The sequence below is a fragment of the Caloenas nicobarica genome, chromosome Z (genome assembly GCF_036013445.1).
Source record: "Caloenas nicobarica isolate bCalNic1 chromosome Z, bCalNic1.hap1, whole genome shotgun sequence".
In the NCBI taxonomy this organism is placed as follows: Eukaryota; Metazoa; Chordata; class Aves; order Columbiformes; family Columbidae; genus Caloenas; species Caloenas nicobarica.
In genome coordinates, this window is record NC_088284.1 from 77,328,927 (window position 1) to 77,353,505 (window position 24,579).

A 24,579-nucleotide genomic window follows, 5' to 3' on the forward strand; every position below is an offset into this window, starting at 1 on the left:
GTGTGACAAAAGGAAGAAAATCTATGTAACTCCATCTGAAAGGGAACCGCGATTTGGTGAAGGACACGGAGACTCAATGGTCTGAAGAAATCAGTCTTGACTGAGTGAAATAGCAATGTGCACAAAGGCATTTAGTGAGTAAATAACTCCAGAAGAACAAATTGTCTCTTTGTATGATTAATGACTGAACAAACATGAGAAAAAAACCCTAAAAATAATTAGTAAAATTAATTCTTTCTAAGATTAGGTGTCTTAAATTAATGAGGTTTTCCACCTAGGACTCTTGATGGGAAAAGATCTAAATTTTAACTTTTCTGAACAAAACCTAAGAAGATGAGGTGTAGTGATTAAAGCTCTCTTCTTGCACTAGTGAAAGTGAAGCTCTCTTTCAAGCCTATTTCACAAGAAATTGTTCTGAGGAGCTTTTTTTGCCGTGTTTAATAACCTACTGATACAGCATCAAATATAATAGTTCAAAATTTTCTAAAGTGCTCCTTAAGGCAACTGCACAAGCTTCAGAGGAATTCCGTGTTTGAGTTGGAGTGATTGGTTTTACCTTACTTAGTCCCACATGAGAGGTGTATTTAACACTTTCTTCTGTTTTTAATTGCCGCAAGAAAGGGAATCATAGAATCATTTTGATTGGAAGAGACCCTCAGGATCATCGAGTTCAACCATAACCCAACTCTGGCACTAAACCATGACCCTAAGAACCTCATCTGAACGCCTTTTAAATCCCTCCAGGCATGGTGACTTCACCACTGCCCTGGGCAGCCTTTTCCAATGCCTGACAACCCTTTCCGGGAAGGGTTTCCTCTGTCAGTGGGAAGGATCACTTGAGTTTTTCCTTTGAGGCAAAACCCACTTTGTTCAGTTGAAATCACTCGTCGCTGGGTGTTTAAATGAACCCATCTGGCTCTGCTGGAAGTGCTGAGCAGTGTAGCAGGGACCTCCAGCAAAGGGCTGGCAATTCATCAACCAGTTCAGCTGTCTGGAATGAGCAAGAGTGTTCACAGCAGGGTTTTCTGTGGAAAACTGTGAGTTCAGAGGAAGGATGAACATTAAAAGCATGTCACTTCTGAAGAGCAAACGTTCTGTTTCTGTGCAAGTGCCCTTCTCAGTTAAGTCAATGATGCAATTTATAGCCAAAGTGACTTGTATGTAATGGCTTTTTTATTGAAAAAGATTCTGCTCGGTATTAGTTGCTCATTAAACTGAACTGCTGAAGGAAAAGACATTGATTTAGGTTTCTGAGTAATAGTGTACCTTCCATTTCCTGTCCTCTCAAGTTCTGTATTTACTTTTTTTTTCTCTTTGTTTTTTTCATAGCAGACATAATTTAGCAGAATACTTAATTTCATCCCTAAAGCTTTCCTTAACTAGGCAAATATTTGGGCTGATTTCTGGAAAAACACTTACTACCACTTAATCAGACACAAGCACATACTTAGGAGCACTATGCTGGTTTTGCCTGGGACTATGCAAATTTTCTTCATAGTATCTCATACAGGGCTATGGTTTGGATTTGTGTTGGGAACTGTTGATAACACAGGGATGTTTTATTTATTGCTGAGCAGCGCCTGCAGAGTCAAGCACTCTTCTGCTTCTTACATCACCCACCAGTGAGTGGGCTGGTGTGCACAAGAATTTGGGAGCAGACAGAGCTGATCCCAACTGACCGAGGGATGTTCCAGACCATATGACATCATGCTCAGCATATAAAGCTGGGGGAAGAAGGAAAGGGGAATGTTCAGGACATTTGTCTTCCCAAGAAATGGTTACACGTGTGGGAGCACTGCTGTCCTGGAGTGGATTTGCTTTACTTATTAAACCGTCTTTATCTCAACCCACGAGTTTTCTCACTCTTCTGATTCTCTCCCCCATCCCGCTGGAGGGTAGTGAGCTGTGTGGGGCTTAGTTGCTGGCTGGGGTTAAACACGACAACCATTCTATCTGAAATGACTGCTTTTCTTGATCTCAAAAATTCTCTGAATTTCTGTAAATTTCCAATCCAGCAGGACAACTGAAGAGGTAAGGGACAGAATTGAGAGGACTGTAGTTTAAGGACTGAATGTGATACACAAATCCTGAAGCCAAACCCATTAAAAATACGAGCAAAACAAGATTTACATGATGAGATAATCAGCATTATTAAACAACCCCATTTAACTGGAGATACACAGGCAAGTTTTGGCACAAAAGTCCTTGTTCAAGTCACCTAAAAAAAGTCTTGAGAATGTAATCAGAAAAGGACTCTGTCGAGAGATTGTTAGTTCTTTTTCCAACCACATGAATTAATCTAATAAAAGACTTCTTGTACAAGTTTTGCTTTGATGTTACACGAGGCAGAACGATCTGCGGACAGAAAACAGAGGCAGGAATAAACCAGGATCATCCCAGAGCCAGCAGAAAGCAGGTATTTGTAATAAAAGACCAAGAAAAATAGGCAGGTTTCCCACATGCACTCCCAGAAGCATGTGCTGTCCACCAAGAGAGGCAGGAGATCACCAGCCTGGGCACAGTGCCGACCCCTGAGACACTGGGTGCTCTGGGGTGGGACTCTCGCTTCTAGGTGTAGTGCAGGCACTTCAGGATGGGAATTGCAGGTGAGGATTTCAGTGTGGCTGACAAAAGCAGTCACACAGACGCCCAGATCCTGAAAGGCTGTCACTAACAAAATTCTCTGCTGTAGCATCTTACAAGCGTTAAACCCTGCAGCAGTTTGGAAGTGTTTCCTTAGTAATTATAGTTACAGGGCAAAGTAACACAAGAGACTCTGCAATCCTTCTAGGAAATGTGAGTTTCCTCTTCTCGCCTCTCTTTCTACATTTCCACTCCTTTGTTCCAGGACCTGCCCCTTCAGAAGATTCTTGTGATTTTTTTTTTGGTCAGTCAACTCTGATTTTGTAGACTTCATCCCTACGCCCCTCCTGGGCAAACAGAGAAAGTTAATGCAGAACTGAATAATGAGGGAGGTATCTCCTAGTTTCATACTTGACCAAGCTTTGTCATCTCATTTGTCACCTCTATTCACCTCATTTTGTGCACTGATTAACTAACAACCCTTCCCACGGCTTCTCCCCTCTCCAAATCAGCTGCTGCCCGCTTGTATCTTCTTCCTCCGTTAGCATAGCTGTTAAACTACTCAGAATTAGTTTGGGTTTAAGCCTTTTCCAAATTAGCTGTAGTCTGATGAAGACAACATGGTTGGTCCCAATTAAGATTTCTCGTCAAGCGCTCCTGATGCTCTCTTTAGATAACATGCACAAGCTAATCACTGTTGTGTTATTGTTTTTCCCTGGTGTTCTGTATATATACTAATAACACTGTTTGCTATATTAGGAAACTCCCATTTAGTATGTACCTTTCTTCTCCATGGATTGCTCTCCATGACAGAGATTTGTTGTTGAAATGTTCCCAATTCTGTCCTTGAATACACGGCGGCTCTAAGGCTACTGGTGAGCTACTGAAAACATCAGCTTTCTACTGCCAAATGGAAATTGCTGTCCCCTGTCAGATAAGAGAGATAATGAGTGATGAGCAACAGAAACCATAATGGTTTGTTTTTCATCTCTTATGCAGACCCTTTGGTTTTAGCCATCTTGTTAAAACCAGTATTACCCTTAAAAATTAAATTTTTAATCTGTTTACAACACTCTGTTCCTGGGAAAGCCTGAATGAGGGGGATTACATTATATCTGTACTATACTCTTCTTGGTGATTGGTAATTATATTGTCACTCATGATGTTATTCATTGTACTTAGCTTCATGGAACTGGGGAAAAACATGACATTTCCCCCTGTACTAGACATACTGAGAATCTATGGCTTTTCACGGAATCATACATTAGTGAGGTACAGGAGTAAACAAAATGTGGGAAAGTTGTATTTTGAACAAAGGGGATTTTTGATCAAGCCATAGTATAAAATATCTATATTTCCCTTGGGATATATAAATGGGGAGGTAACAGGTGCAATGCCCAATTTAGGTGAACAGCAAACATTTTGTATCTGTTGCTTTTTCAACCAACCTGTCACCCAGCTAAGCATCACTTTTGAAAAAAAAGGCCCCATACAAATCCCAGCTGGTAACTCTGGTTGTTAGGAGAGCAACCATTTTTCTTGCCCCAGTTTTTGGATGAACAATCTGAGGTATTTTTAAAAGGGTGCAGATTAAAAAATAAAAAAGTGCAAAGTAACCATCCCCTGGAAATAATATACCTCTCAGCAAACTTTGTATGTGGTTCCTGAACACACAAACTTGCACTCGTCTGCCTGTCCATCTTGAAACTGGAACCATCTGACCTTGTAGCGGTTGGTGTGTTTGTCATTAGGATGAACATGCTGCTTTCGGACCCAACTTCATTACAATCAAATGCATTTTCCTAATTCTTGATTGGAATCTGTATGGCATATTGAAATGCTCTGATGCAAAAGGTGCTATGCTTTTATTAAATGAAAAACAAAAACCCCAAACAAACAAAACATCTTTTTGGTAGATAGGCATACTGAAGAGATCGCATCATTAATAGGTTCTGAAAAGTTTTAAGTAGGAAACTGCTGTGCTATTTCAAAAATTCCCATTTCCACGAATCATAAATTGACTTAATTTGTTACAGAATTTGACAAATGAACAGCTAGTTAAATCTGGAGAGGACTAAGTCAGTCCAAAGGACTCAGAGTAACCATGTTCCCAACAGGCTTGTTTGCATCCAAGTTAAAGTTACGTTTTGCAGCCAGAATGGTTCTACAAAACATTTTGGCCTCAGCGAGCTGTACCTCCTGCAATGTACACTTAGGCAGAAGTTTTCCAATGTACGTTCACATTGGTATCACTGCATAAGCGTACATTGCACCAAGTCTCTGCTTCCACTTTCAACAAACATCAGTTCCCACAAACACAGTACTTTGCAGACTAGCTGTGCAGAGATTTCAAGTGGCCTGTTTTCTGATACTGACTGGTACATATTAAATGCTACTGGGAGGTTATTTTCTCTTGTTAGGGTCATTATGACTTTTTTTTTTTTTTTTTTTTTTTTAAATAACATCCGCCTGGTAACAGTCTTTTCCCTTCGCTTTCACAATGTGTTGGCAAATTAAAACTCTGGAGACTTTTTGCTGCATTATGCAAGCGTATAACTTTGTTGTTTTAATCTTTAACAACTGATATCAAGTCAGCACACATGGGGCAAGAAGATCAACAGAAGAAAGTACTTACATTTTTAAGAATGCAAAAGGAACACGGAGAAAACGGAGACAACTCAGAGCAGATGCTGCAAAAATTATCTTTTAAATCAGTTAAATGTTGTAAATTGCCATGGAAGATTCACTAAATGTTCATAGCTGATATTCTAAGTGCTTTTTCTCTTATCAAAGGAGTTCGGTTTTTCAAAAACAAGCAAAATCAAGGTTTAATCTTAGAAAACTGGGCACTGTTACAGTCCCCTGTATAGATAGAACGCATAAAATCTGCCAATGGTCAGTTCTGCCCTCCCTGATGTTAGAACTGTGTGACATTAAAGGACGAGCATTATTAAGTGAATCTCCCAAACTACTGCTTCACAAGACAACACTTTTAAAATGCTTTGGGAAAACAGTCAGCAGAGTTTTGAGGGTTATTACTATTTTTTTTTTTTTTCCTTTTTTCCACTCTTTTGTTCTCAGACTAACCTGCAGTGAAAGGGAGGCAGGAACTCCTCCCTCCAGGCTCGCACTCCCTGGGTGGCAGCTGCAGCACAAGGAAACACAGACGGGCATGGTGCGTCCCAGCTCCTCTCCATGGCACTTCATACAGGGAGTTTTCTGCCACCTGACGACCTCCCCACACTCAGAACACACTAATATTAGTGATCATGTTGTCATAATACTGCCAATAACAAACTTTGGTCAACTCTTGGCACTGTGTGCCATTAGAACTAGTGCTACTGCAGCATCAGTAACTGCTTGCTCCTTTTAGGGAATGGTAATACAAAACATCATTATACTAGCTATATTTACTGAAAGAGGAAACAGGACTCCACTATCTGCTTATAATCCATATTGATATGCTGCACAAAATATTCAAAATCACAATGACAAATTAACACTCTGCACCTGCACTGATAACATTTAGAAGGCATGTAAGAACACAGATTCGGTTAAGAAAGCTATGTTTATGTTCTTATATTGCAAAGCAGCCACAGTCAAGATGACACAGCAACTTTTTGTAAGGGCAGCAGGCCTTTATATGGGCATGAAGTTAATGGAAATGTTGAAATTTCTTTATCAGATTAATTTGTAAGTCAGTGTTTTCAGTCAAATGGCTTGAATCAGGCTGTGTACTCAGGACAGTTAAAATGACAAGAGAGCACTTCCATGAAGGATCAGCGTATCCCTCAGCTGCTGCCTGAGACCTCCAGACTCCACTTCTCTCATTATGCTTGCTTACCTTTTCCTCTACACCAGTACCTTTTAAAGATTGTTACAAATGTCTATGCCATCCCAGCCAAACTCAGGAGTTTTGATGCTTTCTCAGTGTCAGATGTTTTGCATCACGAGATACACAAACCTTTGTTTAAGTAGAAAGGTTCTGATGCTGTCTAATGCCTTTTGTTACCCACGGAATTGTTAGGGATGCTGCCATGGACTATGAAGATCAACACAAGGTCTCATACAACCTTAGCTGAGGTATTCATTCTCTGGAGACATTCAACACCCACCTGGACACATTCCTGTGCAATCTACTCTAGGTGAACCTGCTTTAGCTGGTGGGTTGGACTAGATGATCTCCAGAGATCCCTTCCAACCCCAACGATTCTGTGATTCTGTGATTCCTTAGGGCTACCTCTTTCTCGCTGCTGACCAGCCTCATATTTCCACTGCAGGGTGTATATTCAGTCTGGGGAGTGTTTTTTGGAATCATTCACTACTGAGGTACCGTAAGATCAAGAAGGATTTTCTCTCAATAATTTAATACATATTTGTACTCAATAAGACTCCATGGATTTAAAATGCCTGCCCATACACAGAAGTACAGAAAGCCTCGTTTATTGTGCCATGACAGTTTTTTCATACACTTCAAATTTGTACTGGATGCCGTTCTCTTCTTGGATACCAGCAGGGACACCTGGGTACCTGGAGAGAGGGGACAAGAAAAAGCAAAAGCCAACAAGTATATAAAAATATGTACAGGGTCACCTGTAATTGATCCAACCAGTTAGAGAAAGATGTTTGAAAAAGGAAATGAAAACACCATCCTTACAACAGGTATAACAAGTATACACTATTTTAAGGAATCATGTTAACTACTATCAGCAACTTGCATGCACGTATTTTTAAATCAAGATAGTATACTCTGATGTAGAAAAAACCCCACACCTTTTTGGCTCAGTAAAAAAACGCCAACATTTTTATAAAAGCCTCCAACACATTATTTAAAATTATTGCAAAGGCAGAAGACACACAGAACACTTCTGGGTTTCTCTGCTTTGCTTTTCCTCAAACGGTTCAGAGGAAATGCTAAGGTAAAGGAGTCTTACAAGTCTACAACAGCTTCTTAAAGCAGCTGACTGCTACCGTACAAAGCGTTCCTCTATATTCTGGATTTCCTAAAACAGCTTTTATCAATAGACACTTTCAAAAATCTCTTCAGCTCCCTGTGACAGATAAGGATTTTGTATGAGTTATGTTCACTTTGAGGGAGAAAGAAATTTTAAATTTTATTTGCTAGGTTTGACACTATCAGGTCTCCACTTTAGCAAAGGAATTATCTACTATTTTGTAAATTCACACTTTAAGGCCAAATTCTGATTTCAGTACAGTGGCCAAAACCAATGTAAACCCAAGAAATGACCAAGAGGGAGAGAGGGCAGCTTTGGGTCAGGCATAAGGATACTAAAGTGGGCTCACGATACGGCACAGAGCGGTTCAGAACACGTTAAGGGTTGACGAAGGTGACTCACCCTCCCCACTCACGTTGTTTGTCTCTCCTGCCCCTTCATACTTTCCCTCACTTCAGCACTAACCCGTTCCCATTCCCTGTGACTTGCCACACTTTTAATTTCTTCCACTGCTGCTCTCTAACCAGCTGGGAATCAAAATGGGAATAGCAAGAAGAGGAGAAAGTCCTTTCCTTGCTGGTTCTTGAGGCAGACGTTTGAATATTTGCCACCTCTCTACTGCCTGTTGGATGTAATCTCCTCAGAGAAGACATACAAGTACGACTGGAGCATGACAAGGATAACATAGGAGAAATCGCAGTGAATGGCAAAAACTTACAGTTCAATACTTGTTCCTACTAAGTTTGTTGAGAAGAAATAATTTTCTCAAGACAAAGGAACAACCTTAGAAATCTATAAAGGCTCAACCCTCTCTGCTCAAACTCATTTAATTTGCCTTTGGCAATTTATCAAAGACATTCAGAGGCTAAATACCATTGATTAACAATATACTGAGAGTTATGAAGCTTAGTAAATATTTGAGCAATTCTAGAATGAGAAACAGTAAGTAACTTTTCAAGCAAACTGACAAATGCAATTCTTTACTGTAAATATTATGGGAAGGTTGAAGAACACAGCAAGTTCCAACAACCCCTCTGTGCTGAGTGTGGTACAATTCCAGGTTCTAAGTAAAATATGACTCTGGGGAAAAAATACAGTGAAAATCACCTCTAATTCAAAACGGAACATGGCTTTAATAGTACCTTACACATTCAAAGTAGATTATTAAGTCTTCCATCTGAACACAAGACTAGTATGCATCTTGATACTTACTCTGTAAGAAGTTTGTAGTCTTTGTAGTTGATTTCTGGAAAAAATGTGTCACTTTCAAATTCCTTCAAAATTCTTGTCACGAATAATCGATGATTAATTGGCTTATCCATCGCTGCCTTTAAAAACAATAGAAATTATTAAAATTGAGTTGTTCCCTGTAAAACAGCTCAACCATGAATGGAGTAGTGTTCTTTATGAAATTTTTTAATATTCTTGTTCTATAACACTCTTTGAAATCTGTAAGATAATATCAAGTATAAGTTCTTACCTTGAACACAAGCTTTCTTTACCAACTCTCCAAATACTTGTTTTGACTGCACCAGCCATCACTATGGCAGCATTCAAAAAGAACCAAGAGACAAGTATTTTCTACTTAGAGATTGCATATCAAATGTTATCTAAAACTTAAACTCAGTTATTATTTTATGTATTACAGGATTTAAAGAAAGCAGTGAAAATTGAACTTGAAACCTCCTCATAAGTTCATCTTGTGCCAGTTCCACCTGTTAGTGGCAGCAACACCTGTTCTCAGAGCTTGGGGCATCTGATAGAAACAAAGAAAAAATTACAAGTAGTCCCATGAGAAGAAAGGAGCATCATGGCCTAGTCCCAACAAGCAATTTCTGAATCCTACCTCGGTGAAAGACAGGAAGCTTTAAGTGGTGGAACGGGCCCACACCTCAAGGTAATTTCTTCCAATGTTTAATTAATATCACTGCTATGGATTTATAATGTATTTTTACTATGCATTAGTTTTCAGCTCCAGTGATCAAATTATCTACTGGTTTAACTTCAAAGTTTTGTATCTGGATTATGGCAAAGTGATAATATGCTTTGAAAATTATATAACGACAACAAGAAGGAAACTTTCCAAGCTCCTTGGTTGAAGAGAAGTTATGAAGACATCTGTTAGGTGAGTTCCTCACTAACAAATTCACACAAACTTAGGAGTTAAAAAAAGACATTTTGTCTCCAGATCAGACTGAAAAGTCATGCTTTCCAGTCTTTCTCTGCATTAAATAGCCCATTAAAGGCTATACTGGTGCCCAGTTATATCTTTGAAAAGCTTACAGCTGTTTCTCCCCTTTCCTTAAATTTGCAATGAGCAATGCTCTTTGTTAAAGGTGATTCACCATGCAGCATGCTATTAGGTACTACTTTGACAAGTATAGGAGCCAAGTAATAACAAGCTCCATCTCACAAAATTAATTGGTATTACTCCCGAGAACTTTCTAGAAAAGCTGCTCTATTGCTACAGAATGTCTTAAAATGGAAGGGGTAAGTCACAGCACACCAGTATCCAACGGCATTGAACTGACGTTCATCTAGTTTACATATAAATATCACATTTTTGATTTCTTTAAATAAAGGTACGAGGTAAGAGGAGAAACATACACCTGCAGAATGACAGAGGAAGAATAAAATCTGCTTCACAAATAAACACATTCTGTATTCTGTAAGTAGAGATACTTCTGTTTGGTAGTTAGGGAACAAATCAACTTCCTATCCAGCTCTATGGGAATTCAACTTCAGCGAGAGCTCTGTACCACCAAGACAGGTCAGGGAACAATGTACAGAGTGGCTGACCACTGATATTGCAAATAAAGTTGTACTTGGCACAAAAGTGACTGGAGGGTGACCTCCATTCTAGACAAATGGTTGCATTTGTTGAGTAAACCAACCAGCTGTGTAACTGTCCCCAAGTTAATGAAAAAAGTGCAAATGCTTCCCGACTTAGCCAGACCAGCTCTAGGGATCTGTGTGTGTAAGTGGCCCTTGAAAACCGAGCAACAAAAAGAACTTGGAGAAGGGCAACAGGCTTGAGCTGGTTTCAACCCACATCTTCCTTCTCAGCAGCTGGGAATGCCCACTGTCCTGAGAGTGAGCATATTACAGCGACAGGCAAGGAGAAACATGTTTGTAAAGTGACTCGACTTGACATTTCAGTTGCTCTACTCTGTTTCTCTTTGTAGAACACAGGTTAAAACAGACCTGAAGCTCTGCAGCGAAAAATAGCTGTGCATTAGAAGTAGCTTCAGAAATATTATATAGGAAATTAGTCTTCTATAGATCTAATCAAACCACTGTAAACTAGTGGGCATAGCAACCAAATGCTGCAGAAGTGACCAATTACTTGTAGTCATTTAAGGATTCACAAGTTTTAGAAGGACACACACACACTGCTTCTGCCTCTCATATTCTACTGATTACATAAAATAACAGCCAAAGTAGCTATATGAGGTACTTATTTTTCAAGAGTCTTTCTACTGCTAGACAACAACATTGCCAATCCAAACAAAATATGAGAACATTATAAAAGAGAAAATTGCAAAACAAACAGTTTGATTATTTGCATTCTGTTTTTCAGCTGTTAACATGTTTTGGCTCATATAGGCAAGCTGCATTTGGAAGCCACAAGAGCCACAATATATTTCACACATTAAAAAAATCTCACAGCTGAAGATCTTACAAAGTTCTAGATCTCACCTAGGTAAAAGGACTTGCCTAAGCTGAACTTTGGCTATTAGGAGAGTTGCAGTGATAATCAGAACCATCACCTTCAAAAATCCTTCCTTCCCATGCTGCTAGTGCTCAGCTTACTGAGGCTGGGAACCACTCTTCCTTCCCAAGCCCCTAAGGCTAAGCCTAGTGAGGGAGGAGATGCTGTGGTAGCTCCCACCAGCCCTTCCCTGCCAGGGACAAAAGCAAGCATAACAAAAATCTTTATGACCCTTACCAAAAACCCTGACCATCTTGGCCTTGCAGAAACAGATATGCTTTAGTCACTAGGCTTTTCTGTGTGTTAGTCTTAAACAAGGGTCTTTTAAATCTTTTCCTCTATGATCTCTGCAAGCAGCTTTGAAAAAGAACTTAAAAAGCAATAACCTTTCATAGCTGCATGATTTGTGTCTGCAACTGACTCATATATTAACCTTTTTTAGTCATTATTTTTTCCCAAAGGAATGTCAAATCAATATGGTTGTTCGCAAGCACAGGCACACAAAAAGCTTTTTGAGGAGTAATAGCAATATTACACCTTTCTTTACACATTAACAATCCTCTTGATTTTATTTTGAAGACTGTACTGGGAAAGCTGGATATGTCCCTCTCAAGCCTGTTAAAGTATGAAGATACTAAATGAAAGAAAATTTTTAAATTTTTTAAAAAAATTATTAGTTAATCCACTAATCCATTGCTAATAATGTAGTTGTTTCTTCTAATTTTATTTATAAAAGAGCAAGAAGTATTGACCACCAGAGGTATGACTACAATGTCACAGATATATTTTTACGAAACATAAATCACTATGAGAGGACAGCGTTATCAGCTGTAATGTGGTGACCCTGCCACTGTTATATAAGAGATATTAGGGAATTGCACTTCAAGTGCTCAAACCCTTTCTCAGAAAACAACTAGAAGGGTCATAGGAATACAGGAAAATTGTCTCCTCATTCCTCTCTTTCAGTTCAGACAACTACGCAAAGCTACACAACTACACATGGGGAAATTCTCCTGAAAAGAAGGATTCTGCAACATTACAGTAATGAAGTAATAAAGTTACATTTGCATATACACCAGAAGACAGTAACCTTCCTGGGGAACAACTGCTCAGGACCATGAACGTGTGTAATCAAATAGCACGATCACGAGCTTGGTGGGACAGGGAAAGAACATACAGACAGCACAACCATGACAATCTTCAGTCTCCCCTTTGCACAAGAAAATGCTACCAGCTTCCAAAAATGCTAATGAGATTAAGCCATACGAATTAGTTCACTCTAAACCAGAACTAGCGGAGAAGCCAACACCGTGCCCAGCTTTTTGCACGGGTTGCTCCCAGAGCAGAATGATGCCTCAAGCCTGCAGCATGACGTCCCCCACGTCACCAATGCCTCGCAGCTTGGAGGAACCTGCTCTTTGCAGCACGTTCTTTGGGAACTTCGTTCCACACGTTAGTCTCTATTCCAACAGGTATGCAGCTAAAATCCACTTCGCCCTATGTGCAGGGAATGTAGAAAAATTACTACTATTTCTTTCATAGTTTACAGGAAATTCAGACATACTAAAATGTATTCTTTAAAATGTATATTAATATATTAGTATTAGCTAGTAAAGTTTTGGCAGGCTTCAAAAAAATAATGCTAAAACTAGTGACTCTAATTGTTAATGCTTTTCCCTTTTAAAGCAGTGACCCCTGTGGTACAGCAAAGGTTTGAAGCTTAGTAAATGTGGCATTCACAATCCACCCAGGGCATTCAGAACGCAGTGAAGCTTATATGCTTAGTCAAGAAACTCTATTTAAGAGGGTAATTAATCATCTGCAAAAGACTTGCTGCACTAAATATGAATAGTAGCTTCATAATTCAATAATTTTGCAGAATTAAAATAGGTAGATTACCAAACACAATATGTCAAATACTAATACGTAGGAAGACACCTGAGCATGAATATTAGAAAAAATTTTCCTTGGAGATTACTGGAAATTTAATTTCCCAGCTCAAGCCTCTTTGTTGAAGAATTTCCCCATATGTTATTTATCACCAGCATCTATTCTCTGTTACGGCCAGCCTAGGTATTAACTAACCAGTAAAACCAACAAAACTTCTTATGAAAGAACTTTTTGTTCTGTTATTAAATTACAAGTTTGTTGTCCAGATTTAATATACAAACACAATTCTGTACTTCAGCAATGTGACCTTGAGTCTCATTGTTTGCTTCTGTGGCACTGAGAAAGCAACAAGCTGAGTAGGAACACATAAATTCGAAGAGACAATTTTAGATGTTCAAGATGCTGAACGGAAAACTGTTTTATCAAGGTGAAAACCTGTTTGACATATAGCCTGTTCTCGTGTTACTAAACAGGCCTTGGTTATGAGGACCTGAGTCATAAATTTTTCAATTTTTTTTTTTTTTAAGTTTTCTTGCTAGTGTTTTGTGTGTTTCTGCCTCACCACCCCCAAGTTCTCTTTAGGGATTTGTGCTTGGTTATTTTTACAAAGCAGGATTTATATTAAACACCCTACGAACAACACAGCACAAGACCATACCATCCAGATAACTGAAGCTAGAGCTGGTTTTGTTTTTTAAAGTCTCTGTTTAATTATTTGGGATGTGCTGGACTTACAGTTCTTATTCCTAGTAAAATCTCAATGTTGTTTTTAAGAGTGCATTTACATTAGTGTCTTATCCATAGAAACACAGTTTTGAAATTAATATTCCAATTCTCCCCACTCACCATGCTTTAGTTGTACTGGGGAGCAATTGTGGTGTGCATAAATAAAATTTCTTGGGGATGAAACCCAGCCAGACAATCTGCTCCAGGAACACGTCTGATAAGCTCCAACAGCTAAGAGGGACTCAAGCACACAACAAGCACCCATGAGGCAGCAGATGACTCTCAAATCATCAAGTGCTCACACAAAATCATGGAGTGCCTCTGCTGACGCATAATGGCTTTGTAACTGCTGTGACCTACTGGCCACTGCTGGGCTGCTACACTCCTCCTTCCTCATCTGTATAATTAATAGCAACACCAGCTCCTTCTGGAACTCAGGACATCCAGAATAGCTCAGAAGATCCAGTAGGGTACCACACTGAAAACCAAACAAATGCAACTTGCAAACCTGCACTGTGAGAAATCCAGAAGCTTCCCTGGAGGTAACAGTACTACTTTGTGGGTGTATCAGGAGACTACAAACCTGATGAGGTTGTCAGTGTCAAGGCAAACTTAGGAAAATGAAGGCTGCATGAGCTTTTTGAATCCCCGGTGGACTGTGGGAGCTGTTTTCAGTCTTTTCTGCTCTCATTTCCTAATACCAATACCCTACACAGCTCTCACTGTCCCCACCAAAATGCCTACTATGTCTAGCTGTTCTGCCTTTCCTGCTACAGAGGTCAAGGCCCAGAAGAGACAGTTTCCCAGAGTATGCTGCTGAACACAGTATGAATGTCACCTACATGAGGACTTGGATGGGCACCCTGTTCAGAGCTCACCTTTCTCTGTTCTTCACAGGACTTGAGGCAGCTTATGTCAAAACTTCCACCACCCCGGAGACAACTGTGTCCTTGAAGACCTAGGGGCAGTGGGCAAGATAGCCATAAGCAGTAGACGGCTGCACTGTGTCCTTATAAATGTTCAGAGACTGTCAGACTTGCTCCTCTCCCCACTGCAGTCCTGCGAGGAAGGTTGCAGATAGCAGCAGTCCCTTGCCTCCATCCTATTTGCTGCCCCTCTGCTGCCAAGGGCACCATCCTGCCCTGAAATGCCACTCTGGAGCACACGCTCCAGCACCTTCACTTGCTTCAGTTCTTAGAGGCTGGGCAAGGCACAGGAGCCATCTGTACTGGACACCTGTGTCCCACAGAGTGCCCTTCTGCAGCCAGGCAGCTGGGTAGATGCTCCACCTCGGCACAACTCTCTGGATAAGCCAGGCTTGTGTTCCAGTGTGGTATCTGGGCATGGCAGCACGAAGCACAGAGGGGATGCAGTCAGGAAAGACACAGACCTGTTGGAGAGGGGCCAGAGGAGCCACCAAGATGATCAGAGGGATGGAACAGCTCTGCCGGGAGGACAGGCTGAAAGAGTTGGGGAAAGCTGGGGACAGGCTGAAAGAGTTCTCTCAGATTGGAGAAGAGAAGGCTCCAGGGAGACCTTATTGCGGCCTTGCCGTACTTAAAAGGGGCCTGTAAGAAAGCTGGGGACAGATGCTTCAGCAGAGCTTGTTACAACAGGACAAGAGGTGATGGTTTTAAACTAGAAGAGAGGAGATTCGAGCTGGACACGAGGAAGAAATTTTTGACACTGAGGGTGGTGAGAGCCTGGCCCAGGTTGCCCAGAGAGGTGGTAAATGCCCCATCCCTGGAGACATCCCAGGCCAGGCTGGACGGGGCTCTGAGCAACCTGATCTGGGTGAAGATGTCCCTGCTCATGGCAGAGGGTTGGACTAGATGAGCTTTGAAGGTCCCTTCCAACCCAAAGTATTCTACGATTCTCTTTCAGATAAGGCAGGCATTCAAACACCTTGAGTGACTCTGTGCAGAAAAGAAGGTGCCAGCATCTCTTTTCAGTCTGATGTCCTTCAGAAACATCCTGAAATGTGTGAATCTGCCGCAGTTCATTGGCTACCCTTGGTAACCCTTCTGGACTACGACCCTGAGACCGGATTCCAGCTGAGATGTGGTGCTGCCCACAGCACCCACAAAGGGTGTGGGAAACCAAAGAGAGCAAAAGCCTGGAAGATCATGCACATGTTTCCCCCTCATACCATCTACAGAAGTATGGTTTGGAGGATTGTTTCAGGGAGCTCAGTGACAACAACCCTGATCATGGTAGATCTCCCCATCCCAAACTGATTAACTGATCAGAAGTTGCTAAGGTTAGGAGCTGCGTTAAAAAGCTCCACAGGACAATAAGCCACTCTCTTGAATAATGATATGGAGTCTGGAATTACTGCCTGGCAATGGCAAAGCTGCTGTAGTAGCTCTTGACAGACGGCCTCAGCTGTGCACCCTCACATTCAATACATTCTGCATCTACTTCTTATCCTCCAAGATCCCTAAACCAACAGGATGCCACCAGCCTGAGCTCAACCCCTATGACAAGGGCCACAGATCAACCAAGCCAAAGCAGCTACACTGAAGACTCCAAGGATGCCTTTCTACAGACAGGATCTGTGCAGCATGCTGCAAGTTGCTTGCAGGCTCCTTCAGTGCCACACAACTTGGAGTTCCCAACATCTACAGGGATGTAACATAACTTACATTATTCTGTCCTGCTTCAAACTCTTAGCTCTAATACGTAGCATTTTAAATGACACTTTACAGAGTTGGGATGCAGTTCTGACTGGGATCATAACAGACTAGCTTCTCATGGTGCACAACAGCTCCCTACTGCACAGTTGTGTGGCTACGGTTAGATGTAGAAGAGGATATACTCAGCAGCCATGGTAGTGCTACTTGTAAATGATGAGGAGGAGCCAGGTACAAGACCAGAAACAGAAAAGGGTTGATGGTGGCTGGGACCCTTATCTGCAGGAGGCAGATGAAAAGTACGGTGCTTTCCAGAGTGGCCCATTCTCCTCGTCAAGGTTTGTCCTCATAAAGCTTTATATGGTTTGAAAGATCTGATGTTTGGGTTAAACTCTCCCATGTGCTAAAAGTAGAAATGTCATGTCCTCAGCACCGCCTGTTTCAAACTGCTTCTGTTGCACTTACTTGCTGAAGCAGTTACACTCCCTCCATCACAGGCTTGTATTAGTAAATACAGTCAGTTCTAAACCCTTAAGCTGTACAAAGTAGTAAGATCCAAATAATGCTTTAAAAGCAAATACCTGCAACTACTGAACAAAATGATTCACTTAAATTACCAACTGCTCTTTTACTTCCCACACATTTCTACATGGTATAATGCCAATATTCCTGTAATCCTTTGTGAATCTTTAATACAGGCACTGAAAATACTACCTGCAGTTTTGGCAGAGCTGTATGTTTTCCATCAAAGTCTTCTAATTAAGATCATAAAGCTAGTTTGAATGCAGGAATCTATATAAAACTGTCAGATTTCTCCCTAATGAATTACAAATTCCTTTTAAAAATTCCAGGTAGATACTTAAAAGGGGAAAAACAGTTGAAATTTTAAGTCCTATTCCCTTCTGCTGACCAGCACAAGTAATATATTGCAAAAGTACTCCTGATCAAAACTGCCTATTTATAATCTAAGTATTGGCAAGTCATAGTCCAAAAAGTGGCATTGTTTTCTACAAAATAATCAGCCAGGCACTGGAAAAATAGTTAAATTGGAAGTCTGCAACAGAGGTGCCCCTGGAAGAATAAGCAAAAATCTTTGCAGCACTAGATGAGCACACAAGTCATTGCACAGAAGGGGCAAATGCTGCTGCTCACATTGTGCATCCTGCAGCATCACAGGCAGAAGCCAAATCCAGTCTCTTGCTCATGTTGCGTAGTTATGCCCAATCTGAAGAGAATCTGTCTCCAGAAATAAACTTCCTGCTTACTGCCTGCAGGACAGGTTACTTCTACATGGTAATACTTGATCATAGACTGAATGCGTTTGGACATCAAATATATGGGGGACTTCACCACATGCAAGACTGATTATAAATTTAAAAAAAAGATAGAGGAACAACAGCGCTTTACAGGCTATTTGCATATGCATCTTATTTTTCTTACAATCTTAGCAATATCTAACTACTTTGCCTTTTTTTACTGAAAAGATACATTCCCTAAGACACAAAGAAGAGGTTCATGAAAGGCACAAGCTACAAATGCAAGAAATATCAGCACATTTATTCTCCCACCCGGCATACAAAGCACTTTATCACCTCTAATTCACTACCAGGAGCATGATGACATTGTCATCACACACCTGAAGTACAAGTGCCAAACATGAAGTGGAGTACATTTCCCAGCATACTTCTTATGACCTGAAGGACAGTAGAACTATTTTTCCTTTACTATATTAAAAAAAAGGGATTTGCTTTACAATTGTTTTTTTTATCAGAAGAACGCTTATTGTTGTCCTTATTCCATATTTTCCTGATTGATATGAAAGAAACTAGGGTTGATGGCAATAATCTTTTGTGTGGTACTGTTTGACAAGAAATACAAATTATACAAGAACTTAACAACTGAGAGTTGTTAAGAGGCAGAATCCTGACTGTGTAGGGGCCAAAAGGATGACTCCAGGGATGTGGGTGGAGGCATGGAGAGTTGACTGAACTTTACATGTATAAATAGAAGATGAGAAGAGTTTTTGGGGAAGGGAGAAAGATGGCTGAGGAAACACTGAGCAACCAAAGTAGGTTTTATTCCAGACCTTCACTTTGCGCAGCTAATATCTCAGTCAACAACAGGCAGACTATTGCATTTGCGGGAAAGCAAAGTGATTATAAAAGGCTTTGTCTCTGCAAAGACAGTCCTCAAAAAAAGTGGCACATGCTGCCTTTTTTGGACATGAACAGACACCTGAATACCAAGACATTCTAGACATGAAGAGAAACCTGGGGAATGGGAACAGAAGGGATGCCTGGTTGCTGGTTGGGAAAACAAGAGTCAGTTCTAGGTTTTGTTGCATGATTATCTCCTCTTACTGCTGACACCATCACCTGCCAACTCTCTCTAAATCCTCTTTTCTTACCTGTATAATATGTCATACTTTGGCTAAAAATGCAGATAATTTTTCCTTGTTTCCGCACATCCTCTGCAGAGCCAGTGTACTACCTCAGTAAAATAAATGTAACAATACGGATCTCCGTTTATAAACGTAACAGTTTAGATATTTAAGAAAAGCTTGCAAAAGTGCAATGACCGTATGATACCGGACCTTTAGCAAGAGCAACATTTGGTTTCCTGTGAGTTGAAATTTTACTCTCCAAGACTTGTTCTGTTGGAATCACTGGAGTTTGCTGGGTCACATGAAAGAAAGGAGCTTCCTAAAGCGGAAGTAATATGAAGTTAAGCTATCCTCATCCCATTGCAGAAAATGAGTAATTTAGTAGTACTCTAAATGTACCTTGTAAACTGAAGAGCCTCCAATGATCCAAACCATGTCTACTTTACTCTGTAACTCTGGTGAATCCAAAAGAGTTAAAGCATCATCCAGACTTTTGGAAAGATAATGCGCTCCTTTTGGGGCTTCCCTAGAAAAAGCCAAGATTTATTAGTAAATAATTAAAGGACCATTCATCATGATAATCAATACAATCTAGATATGCGTTCTGTTGAATTCACACGACTAAATGCTTCACAATAGTTAATTATTTTGAAATGCCTATTATTGTTAAACTATGTTAGAATTCTCGTCTGACTGCAGGATTGCCCAATAAATCACAGTTTAATCATAACTGTGACTTAAAAGGCATTATAAATTACAGATCTGAAATTTTATATCATGTTTCTAAAAAGGTGTAACTGAGAAATCTTGATATCTCTAAAATGAAATACAGATTTCTAAACCACTAATATTTCATTCAATGAAACTAGCCAAAAAGCCCCTATCCCCTGTCCTCTCACCCCCCCATATTCAGCCCCAAACCCACCAACATTCTCCAAAGAAATACACCATTTTTGTTTAAGAATTTTTGGATGACTGTGGGTGATGCATTTGAAAAGAGTGCTTTGAAAAAGGACAGTTATTTTCCTTAAATGCTAATTAAAATAAACTTCAAAAAGGGGAGTAAGATCCACGAACCTAACCAGGAACTAGAGAAATACAGTTTAATACATGAGTCACAAAGACTACTGACAATTGTTAGTTTGCATGTAGAGCTAGGGCTAGTATTTATTATGCAAAGTAATGACAATTATTTTGCGAATTAATTAAAAAATTAAAATAATTAAGAAATTGAAGTAGTGATATCACTCAGAACCAATAGCAAACATGTTTCCTATCCAGATATCCAAAATGTTACATTTAGAATTACTTTAAGATGTATTGCTACACATATGCTTAGGTGCAGACTTGTTATTTATTTTACAGGCCTATTATCCATCAAACATACTTGAGGTCTCTGCTGAGCACTATATTAATTCTGTCTTTTAAAGGGCGATGCTTCTCAGGAACGGAGAACCAGGTTTTTCTACCCATTACCACTGCATTCTGTTTACCTGAATAAGAGAGAAAACACTTATTTAAAGGGTATTTTTGCTCTGTCCAAAATTCGTTTTGGTTGTTTCATGGCGCTGCTGGACCTTCCCTCCCTCCCCCTTGAAAACCGCATTTCAGCACTTAAGAAAAGTACAAGCTTAGGCCTCATTTCTCTAATTGGTCACATGCACAGAACAACTTTGTGGCCTCCAAGTCTTGGCAGGCAGTTGACAGCAAAGTAGTTTCATGCACACCTATAAACTTACAATTGAAAGAAAATCAAAAAAGGCATGTCATTGCCCATTACATGCATTACACAGACATTGGCTCTGCTATAGTTATGAGGCCAAATTAATCTTTGTGTGTGAGACCAACTAACATCGTCGAAGAGTTCTCTTAGTGTGAAAAACCATCGTTCTCTTTATAAATCCAAGCAGCATACAGTAATCAACTTTATGTTTGCATGTTCCACCATTCAAGTTATAAAATCAGCAATAATTGCCAGCTTTGAGTTATTTAAGAAAAAAAAAGAAGCCATGTAAAGGACAAATTTTAGGAGAAGAACTTGCCAAAAGAAATCCAAAGCAGAACTGCAACAGGTGTTCAATCACATTCTAGAATTCACCTGCAAATATAATTTCTGACCAAACACAAATATTAATAACCTGATTATATCTTATACGTATCCTGCTAAGAAGAGGGTTTCTCTTTCGTTGCATCAAAAGGAGTGTGGGCAGCAGGTGGAGGGAGGTGATTCTGTCCCTCTACTCCGCTCTGGTGAGACCCCACCTGGAGTCCTGTGTCCAGCTCTGGAGCCCTCAGCACAGGACAGACATGGACCTGTTGGAGAGGGGCCAGAGGAGCCACAGAAATGATCCAAGGCTGGAAGAGCTCTGCTGGGAGGACAGGCTGAGAGAGTTGGGGTGTTCAGCCTGGAGGAGAGAAGGCTACAGGGAGACCTTATTGCGGCCTTCACGTACTTAAAAGGGGCCTGTAAGAAAGATAGGGACAGACTTTTTAGCAGAGTGTGCTATGACAAGACCAGGGGTGATGGTTTTAAAATAAAGGAGGGAGATCCAGGCTACATATAAGGAAGAAATTCTTGACACTGAGGAAGGTGAGAGCCTGGCTCAGGTTGCCCAGAGAGGTGGTGGATGCCCTATCCCTGGAGACATCCCAGGCCAGGCTGGACAGGGCTCTGAGCAACCTGATCTGGGTGAAGATGTCCCTGCTCATGGCAGGGGTGGCACTGGATGCGCTTTGAAGGTCCCTTCCAACCCAAACTATTCTGTGATTCTATGAATATGAGGAAGTGGAGTTCCCAGAGAAATAAGCAAAGAGGTTGAGACTCACAAAGGGTAACAGGAAATTATTTACGGTGCTACACAGCAGGAGAGATTTTAGAGAAAACAGTATTTTTTCATAGCTATCCTCCCTGCTTCTTGGTCTGAGAGGCTGGATCTACTAGATCACACCACATAACCAATACTCCAGTTGTTTATTAGCAGCATCTGAAGACTCTTCTGCGGATAAGTTCAATGAGTAAGTTTCTTAGATGTACTGCAGTGTCAGTTTAGATGTGTTCGCATAGACCACTGGCAGCACTGCTGAAGGAAACGTACAAGTTCTGAACAATGTATGTATTTTCTTACTAAAGATTCACACTGGAATGCCTACAGAGTCAGAACAAAGATTTGTCTAGACCAATAGCTAATTTACAGCAGGGGCAAGTGCAGACATGCAAATAGACTAAAAGCAAGATGAGGGATTCTCACTTTCAAAAATTAGTGACTCTGACTTTTTTGAACCAACGGTGATGTCCCTGCTGTGAAAATTTATGGCAGCACAATGCATTAAGGGGTCTGATTACAAAGCAACTTGCCTGCCCAGCATCATAGCTTATCAAAAGATTTGCAGTCAGGATGGAGCAAAGCTTTTCTTTTAAATTATACTTAAAACATCTTTTTGTGATTACAGATTATTTGTGCTGGGTAAGATCCAAATCACAGACATATAAAAAGACTTACATTATTTTACATCTTTTTTGTACGTAAGGTTGCAATGGGCTGAATCAGGTCTTCAAAACGTAAGCAAAATCCTTCACTTAAGACTGCTGCAAAATGAGTCTGAACATTCCTTCTGGAATATGGAACAGACTTTCAAACCAGAATATGGAATAGGTCACTCAATCAAAACATGGGCACATGTTAGGCTGCCTAGAAGTTTTAGCAAACAAGTGAGTTTTGCTAGACACAAGTTTTAATAGGAGCATGAAAAAAAAAACCAAACAACCAAAAACCACAGGAAAGAGTGACCACAGTGAGAAAGCAGCAGAAATGTGAGGACAAACCTGCTTTCTCTCATAGTTCTGATTCCATCAGGCACAGTGAGCCAGTTGCATGGCTCAGGGAGCCATGTTCCCCCTCTCCCAACACCTTCTTCCTGATCCTACCTCACACCTCATACTGACAGTCCCCAGAGACACCCAGTAGCCTTGACTACTGAGTTACAGAAGGAAATGTCAAACCAGTGCTAAAGTCACTGCGAAAGAGGAATGGGGGCAATGCGGCAAGACCTGTCTCTTCTGGCAGCGGTAAGTACCCAGTCAGAACAAATCAGCTGTTTTAGTCTTTTGTGTTCCTATCCCTGTTTGTTTCTGCTGCTTTTCACCATTTTTTTCACCCCACAATAACTGCTTTTGTCTCACCAAATCAGCAGTCTATAAAATTCTTTTGTGCAAAGGTCTTGCTGGGCCTGAACATTATTGCTGCATATTACCAGCACAGTTGCATGTTACTGTGTATGGATATATCGCACGTGGCTGCGGAATTGCTGCTGCGTATTATCAGTACGGTTATGGTTTTCTGGCATATTGGGATGGCTCAGCACTCAGAGAACCATGCAAAACTACTGTCACAAGGGTCAGAGGGGTGGAACAAATGGTCAAGGCTGAGCCAGAGCAAACAACTTAGATAAGATAATGCAGCCTGAAAAAAAAAACAAACCTCTGCTAATTCATTGCCATACAAAACCCTTTCAATTTTTAATTTGTTCAGGAGTGGAGTTGTAGGCACAGACAGGTAAGTGAAGTTTTCTAATCTGTTGGGGAAACAGGACTTTGAAATTCTTTTTTTTTTAGAAATGATGTTCAGCCCAGAAACTTCTGATTCACCTCTAGTTTCTCTATCTGAAATAATCTGCAGATGTTATTTACAAGTGGGTAAAATACTTGTGAGGCTTGGGAAGGTTTGCAGAAGCAGGACGTTTAAGTTAGACGAGAGTAAAATCACCAGTCTTTCCCATGACTGATACTGCATGAACTAATTTTAACAAGCAGCGGCACCTCAGCAAGGAGTACGGTACCTTCCACGTGGGTCGTGCTCGTCATTCTCTGGAAGTACTTGTACTCGTTCCTGACAAAACAAAACAACATGAAAAACCTTACAACGTGGTTCAGGAAAAAAAGTTACATTTCTCTAATCGGGAAAAAAATATGACGCAAATGCCGCCGTGGCTCGGGGAGGTGAGACTGGACAGGGCCTGGCCCGGTGCCATGACTGAAGGGAGAACTTTGGCCCCGGGTCTGCCCGCAGCAGAGATTACTCGCGACCGAGAAGCTGTCGACACGCCTCCCCGAGCCCTGGAGCACCGCGGGGCCCGGCAGCCATCGCCCAGCACGGCCGCGGGGCCCGGCAGCCATTGCCCCGGCCGCGGCCCCCCCCCGCCGCCACGGCGGCCACTTTCCCGCCCGGTCGATCATCGCCCTCCCCGACTACAACTCCCAGCACGCAACGCGCGGCCCCGCACAGCCCGCCGGCAGGGAGCGCGCCGCGCTGCACGCTGGGAGTTGTAGTCCGCCCGTGCGCCCGCCGCGCCGGCGGGAAGGAGCCCGCCGGACCCGCGGTACCTCAGCGGCGGCCAGGGCAGGCTGCCGTCCTTCCCGATGCCCATGTTCTGGCACACGGCCACGATGGAGTTCAGCGAGCGCACCATGACGCCTCCCGCCGCAAACAGACTTCGGACCGAGCGAGGGCGCAGCAGCGGGGCGGGGCGGGGCGGCGGAAGGGGGCGGTGGCGACACGGCCCGCCCAGCGGCGGAGCGCTGAGGAGCTTGGGCGGAGCGCTGAGGAGCTTGGGCGGAGCGCTGAGGAGCTTGGGCGGAGCGCAGCGCCCCCGCGGGCCGTTCCCTTCCTTTTCTTTCCCTCCCCTCGCCGCCCCGCCCCA

The 24,579-nt window shown here is 41.5% G+C and overlaps 1 protein-coding gene across 2 annotated transcripts; it reads right to left on the bottom strand.

Annotated features, from left to right (window-relative positions):
• Nucleotides 1–252: 252 nt before the first annotated feature.
• Nucleotides 253–24,436, bottom strand: DHFR (dihydrofolate reductase). Of its 2 annotated transcripts, XM_065657043.1 has the most exons (7): nt 24,263–24,289; nt 23,719–23,768; nt 20,925–20,995; nt 20,270–20,375; nt 19,282–19,408; nt 8,751–8,866; nt 253–7,113 (listed from the first exon to the last, which is right to left on the bottom strand). In XM_065657043.1, the coding sequence occupies exons 4-7, from the start codon at nt 20,353–20,355 to the stop codon at nt 7,026–7,028; spliced, it is 417 nt and encodes a 138-aa protein (XP_065513115.1). In that variant the 5' UTR covers nt 20,356–20,375; nt 20,925–20,995; nt 23,719–23,768; nt 24,263–24,289; the 3' UTR covers nt 253–7,025. The 2 variants fall into 2 exon arrangements, with proteins under 2 accessions (XP_065513115.1, XP_065513114.1); XM_065657042.1 differs by lacking the exon at nt 20,925–20,995 and having other exon boundaries at nt 24,263–24,436.
• Between the last annotated feature and the right edge of the window lie 143 nt (nt 24,437–24,579).

Excerpts from the sequence above, each read along its gene's own strand:
- DHFR (XM_065657042.1), bottom strand. The coding sequence starts at position 24,348 with ATGGTGCGCTCGCTGAACTCCATCGTGGCCGTGTGCCAGAACATGGGC. Across the intron at positions 8,867-19,281 it reads GAGGCTCTTCAGTTTACAAG|GCAGCGATGGATAAGCCAAT; the intron begins GTACATTTAGAG and ends TTGTTTTTAAAG. Across the intron at positions 7,114-8,750 it reads GACTACAAACTTCTTACAGA|GTACCCAGGTGTCCCTGCTG; the intron begins GTAAGTATCAAG and ends CCCTCTCTCCAG.